Source organism: Calidris pugnax, unplaced genomic scaffold (genome assembly GCF_001431845.1).
Source record: "Calidris pugnax isolate Ruff unplaced genomic scaffold, ASM143184v1 scaffold405, whole genome shotgun sequence".
NCBI classification, from domain to species: Eukaryota; Metazoa; Chordata; class Aves; order Charadriiformes; family Scolopacidae; genus Calidris; species Calidris pugnax.
The window spans coordinates 38015-43487 of NW_015091114.1; the positions used below are offsets into that span (position 1 = coordinate 38015).

A 5473-nucleotide genomic window follows, 5' to 3' on the forward strand; every position below is an offset into this window, starting at 1 on the left:
CCCTTCCGGCCCTCGGTGAGCACACGCCTGTCGTCACGGTTACCCTCATCCCGAACATGCCTGTCGTCACGGTTACTGTGGTCCTGCACATACCTGTCGTCGTGGTTACCCTCATCCCGAACACGCCTGTCGTCACGGTTACCCTCATCCCCTACACACCTGTCGTCACGGTTACCCTCATCCCGAACATGCCTGTTGTCACGGTTACTATGGTCCTGCACATACCTGTCATCGTGGTTACCCTCATCCCCTACACACCTGTCGTCACGGTTACCCTCATCCCGAACATGCCTGTTGTCACGGTTACTGTGGTCCTGCACATACCTGTCATCGTGGTTACGCTCATCCCGAACACGCCTGTCGTCATGGTTACCCTCATCCCGCGCACCCTTGTCATCATGGTTATCCTCATCCCCTACACGCCTGTCGTCACGGTTACCCTCATCCCGAACATGCCTGTTGTCACGGTTACTGTGGTCCTGCACATACCTGTCATCGTGGTTACGCTCATCCCGAACACGCCTGTTGTCATGGTGACCCTCATCCCGCGCACGCTTGTCATCACGGTTATCCTCATCCCCTACACGCTTGTCGTCATGGTTACCCTCATCCCCTACACGCTTGTCATCACGGTTATCCTCATCCCCTACACGCTTGTCGTCATGGTTACCCTCATCCCCTACACGCTTGTCATCACGGTTATCCTCATCCCCTACACACGTATCGTCATGGTTACCCTCATCCCAAACATGCCTGCCGTCATGGTTATCCTCATCCCCTACACGCTTGTCGTCATGGTTACCCTCATCCTGCGCACGCCTGTTGTCATGGTTACCCTCATCCCGCACACGCCTGTCGCCGTCCTCATCCTGTGTGCTGTCGCGGTTGGGGTGGTCCTGGCCATGCCTGTTGCCATGGTTACCGTGATCCCGCACACTCCTGCCATGTTTGCGCCAGTCCTGCACATGTGTGTCATCATGATTGCACAATCTTACACATGCGTGTTGGTGGGGTCCCGCACATGCCTGTTGCCGTGGTTACCCCATCCTGCACATACATGTGGCCCCCCCCCGGTTGCACATGGTTGCCCTGGCCCTGAACATGCCTGCTGCCATGGTTACTCTCACCTGGGACATGCCTGTTGCCATGGTTACCCCATGCGGCACACGTATGTTGCCATGGTTACCCTGGTTCCACACACATCCCAACATGGTTACCCTGGTCCCGTGTTGCCAGGGTTACCCCGCTCCTGCACACGTATGTTACCATGGTCTCCGTGGTTACCGCGGTCCTGCGCACGCGTGTCCTCACGGTTGCCCTGCTTCTGCATGTGTGTGTTGCCGTGGCCACCTCGGTCCTACATACATGTTGCCGCAGTTCCCCAGCCCCTGCCCACGCACACGTCACCGTGGTTACTGTGGCTGCGTACATGCCTGTTGCCATGGTTACCGTGGTCCTGCCCACCGGGTGACCCCGTTCCCGTGTCACCACAGTCTCCCCCCCCATCCCTGCACACGCGTGTTGCCATGGTTACCCCCATCCTGCATCCCCATGGTTACCCCGTTGCTGCGGTAACCTCATCCCATGCTCCCCGTTGCCACGGTAACCCCGGCCTGTGGTACCCGTTGCCGCGGTAACCCCGGTCCAACGCTCCCTGTCGCCATGGCAACCCCGGCCTGCGGTACCCGTCACCATGGCAATGCTGCTTCTGTGCTGCCCGTTGCCATGGTAACCCCAGTCCCGTGCTGCCCGTCACCACGGGAGCCCCGGCCTGTGGTACCCGTCACCCCGGTAACCCCTGTCCCAGGCCGCCTGTTGCCATGGTAACTCCAGGCCTGTGGTACCCGTCGCCATGGTAACCCTGGGCCTAGGCGCCCACCTCCATGGTAACCCTGGGCCTAGGCCGCCCGTTGCGCCCCCCCCTCAGCCGCCTGTACCCCAGCAAGGCTTCCTGAGCCGCCGCCTGAAGAGCTCCATCAAGAGAACCAAGAGCCAGCCCAAGCTCGACCGCACCAGCAGCTTCCGGCAGATCCTGCCCCGCTTCCGCAGCGCCGACCACGACAGGTGGGGACAGCACGGGGACACCTTGGGGACACCCTGGGGACACCCCCGGGGACGGTGTGGGGGCACCCACGGAGGCGCGGGGATGCTCTGGGCGGGAAGGAGGTGGAGGGTTGAGGGTGACGTGGGGACAGTCCTGCCCAGGTGGCACCAGGGTGGATGTGGGGACAGTCCTGGTGTGCAGGTGGCACCGGGGTAACATGGGGACAATCCTGCCCAGGTGGCACCAGGGTGGGTGTGGGGACAGTCCTGAGCGCTGGGTCAGGTTTGGGGATGGTCTTGATCTCTGGGTGACATCAGGGTGGACGTGGGAACAATCCTGCTGCCCAGGTGGCACCAGGGTGCATGTGGGGACAGTCCTGCTGCCCCAGTGGCACTGGGTCATGTTTGGGGACAGTCTTGGTCTCTGGGTGACACCAGGATGAGGATGGGAATGATCCTGGTCCCCAGGTGGCACCAGGATAACGTGGGGACAATCCTGCCCAGGTGGCACCAGGGTGGGTGTGGGGACAGTCCTGGGCACTGGGTCAGGTTTGGGGACAGTCTTGGTCTCTGGGTGACACCAACCTGGGGATGGAGACAGTCCTGCTGCCCAGGTGGCACCAGGGTGGACATGGGGACAATCTTGGTGCCCAGGTGGCAATGGGGTAAGATGGGGACAATCCTGCCCAAGTGGCACCAGGGTGGACCTGGGGACAGTCCTGCTGCCCAGGTGGCACCAGGGTGGACATGGGGACAATCTTGGTGCCCAGGTGGCAATGGGGTAAGATGGGGACAATCCTGCCCAAGTGGCACCAGGGTGGACCTGGGGACAGTCCTGCTGCCCAGGTGGCCCTGAGGCAGATTTGGAGGCTCTCCTGCCCGGGTGGCACCAGGGTGGACGTGGGGACAGTCCTGCTGCCCCAGTGGCACTGGATCATGTTTGGGGACAGTCTCGGTCTCTGGGTGACACCGGGATGAGGATGGGAACAATCCTGCTGCCAAGGTGGCACCGGAGTTACATGGGGACAATCCTGCCCAGGTGGCACCAGGGTGAAGATAGGGACAGTCCTGGTTTTTGGGTGTCCCCGAGGTGGGGATGGGGACAGTCCTGCTGCCCAGGTGGCCCTGGGTCAGATTTGGAGGCTCTCCTGCCCAGGTGGTACCAGGATGGACATGGGGACAGTCCCGTTCCCCAGGTGATGCCGGGTCAGGTTTGGGGATAGTCCTGTTGCCCAGGTGGCACTGGGTCAGGCATGGGGACAGTCCTGCTCCCCCGTGTCCCCAGGCTGGGCACAGGGATGTCCCCATTCCCTGAATGTCCCCAGACTCAGTGCAGGGGGGGGTTGGTCCCAGTGTCCTCCATCCGGACACCGTGTGGGGCAGGTCCCCGCTGGTCCCATTCCCGTGTGTCTCCAATGTCCCTGCTGTCCCCAGCGTCCCCATATGGGACACTGGTCCCCCCAGTCACCATGTTGGGCAGGTCCCACCACTGTCCCCCCTTTCCCCATATGGGGCAGGTTCAGTGTCCCCACTGTCCCCGTGTTGGGCAGGTCCCCCTTGTCCCCAATGTCACCGTATGGGGCAGGTCCCCAGTGTCCCCACTGTCCCCATGTGTGGCAGGTCCCCCCTGTCCCCATGTGGGGCAGGTCCCCCGTGATCCCATGTGGAGCAATTCCCCCCCTGTCCCCACTGTCCCCATGTGGGGCAGGTCCCCAGTGTCACCATATGGGGCAGGTCCCACCACTGTCCCCCTTGTCCCCATGTGGGGCGGGTTCAGTGTCCCCACCCTCCCCGTGTGTGGCAGGTCCCCCCTGTCCCCATGTGGAATAAGTCCCCCCCTGCCCCCAATGTCACCATATGGGGCAGGTCCCCACTGTCCCCATGTGGGGCAGGTCCCCCCTGTCCCCACTGTCCCTGTGTGGGGCAGATCCCCACTGTCCCCGTGTGGGGCAGATCCCCAGTGTCCCCATTGTCCCCATGTGGGGCAGATCCCCCCTGTCCCTGTGTGGGGCAGGTCCCCAGTGTCCCCATTGTCCCCATGTGGGGCAGATCCCCCCTGTCCCTGTGTGGGGCAGGTCCCCAGTGTCCCCAGCTGGGGCAGGCCTCCCCCCAGCCCTGCCAGGCGGGTTCCTGCGGTGTCCCCCCCCACCTTGGGGACACGTTGGGGACCGGGTGGCAGGGCAGGTGGCAGGCGGTACCGGCGCCGTTTATAGCCCGGAGCCGGTGGGTGGGAGCCGCCTCGGGATCCGGGCTGGCACCCGGCCCGGCGTCACCGTCACCGTCACCGTCACCAGCGCCGCCGATGGGGTACGGTCCCCCTGGTCCCTGGGGAAGAGGTTGGGAGGGGGTGGGGGGTCCCGTGTCCTTGGTGCCCCCTGGGGATGTCCCTTGTCCCCAGGGAGATGGTCCCCAAGGGATGGGGGCTCCTGGCTCCATGTCCCCTGGGGCTGGTCCCAAGGAGATCGCTGATCTCCAGGGATGTCCCTTGTCCCCTGGGGTGTCCCTTGTCCCCAGGAGACGGTCCCTTGTCCCCTGGGATGTCCCTTGTCCCCAGGGGTCTCTCTTCCCCAGGGACGTCCCTTGACCCCTGGGATGTCCCTTGTCCTCAGGGGTCTCTTCCCCTGGGATGTCCCTTGTCCCCAGGGGTCTCTCTTCCCCTGGGATGTCCCTTGTCCCCTGGGATGTCCCTTGTCCCCAGGGGTCTTTCTTCCCCAGGGATGTCCCTTGTCCCCAGGGATGTCCCTTGTCCCCAGGGGTCTCTCTTCCCCTGGGATGTCCCTTCTCCCTTGGGATGTCCCTTGTCCCCAGGGGTCTCTCTTCCCCTGGATGTCCCTTGTCCCCAGGGATGTCCCTTGTCCCCAGGGGTCTCTCTTCCCCTGGGATGTCCCTTCTCCCCTGGGATGTCCCTTGTCCCCAGGAGACAGTCCCCAGTGGTCCCTCTTCCCCAGGGATGTCCCTTGTCCCCAGGAGATGGTCCCTTGTCTCCAGGAGATGGTCCCCAGGGGTCTCTCTTCCCCAGGGATGTCCCTTCTCCCTTGGGATGTCCCTTGTCCCCAGGGGTCTCTCTTCCCCTGGATGTCCCTTGACCCCTGGGATGTCCCTTGTCCCCAGGGGTCTCTCTTCCCCTGGGATGTCCCTTGTCCCCTGGGATGTCCCCTGGGGGATGATGTCCCTTGTCCCCAGGGGGATGCCCGGGGGGGGTTCCTTTGTCCCTCGGGATGTCCCCTGCGGGGAGGTGGGGGGGGTGTGTGTGCCCGCTCGCCGGGGTATTTTTAGCGGCGCCGCCCCCGCCCCGCCGGGTGCCGGTGACACGGTGCCGGTGACGGCAGCCGGGAGCGGTGGCCGCGGGGACGGGGACGGGGACGTGGCGGGGCCGTTGCTTACGCAGCCCCGGGGATAAATATAGCGCCCGGGGGCGGCTCACCTGCGG

The 5473-nt window shown here is 63.9% G+C and overlaps 2 protein-coding genes across 3 annotated transcripts in view; both read left to right on the top strand.

Annotated features, from left to right (window-relative positions):
- The first annotated feature begins 6 nt into the window (after nucleotides 1-6).
- SYNGAP1 (synaptic Ras GTPase activating protein 1) overlaps nucleotides 7-5473 on the top strand; it is a 54595-nt gene continuing 49128 nt past the window's right edge. Inside the window, exons 1-2 of the mRNA XM_014958246.1 lie at nucleotides 7-15; nucleotides 1943-2064. The gene's annotated coding sequence lies outside the window, so the exon portion shown is untranslated. The remainder of the gene's footprint in view (nucleotides 16-1942; nucleotides 2065-5473) is intronic.
- LOC106897552 (leucine-rich repeat extensin-like protein 5) lies at nucleotides 2124-5217 on the top strand. Of its 2 annotated transcripts, none has more exons than XM_014958247.1 (2): nucleotides 2124-2773; nucleotides 2890-5217. In XM_014958247.1, exon 2 carries the CDS (start codon nucleotides 3297-3299, stop codon nucleotides 4254-4256), a length of 960 nt encoding a protein of 319 aa, XP_014813733.1. In that variant the 5' UTR covers nucleotides 2124-2773; nucleotides 2890-3296; the 3' UTR covers nucleotides 4257-5217. The 2 variants fall into 2 exon arrangements, with proteins under 2 accessions (XP_014813733.1, XP_014813734.1); XM_014958248.1 differs by having other exon boundaries at nucleotides 2124-2657; nucleotides 2774-5217.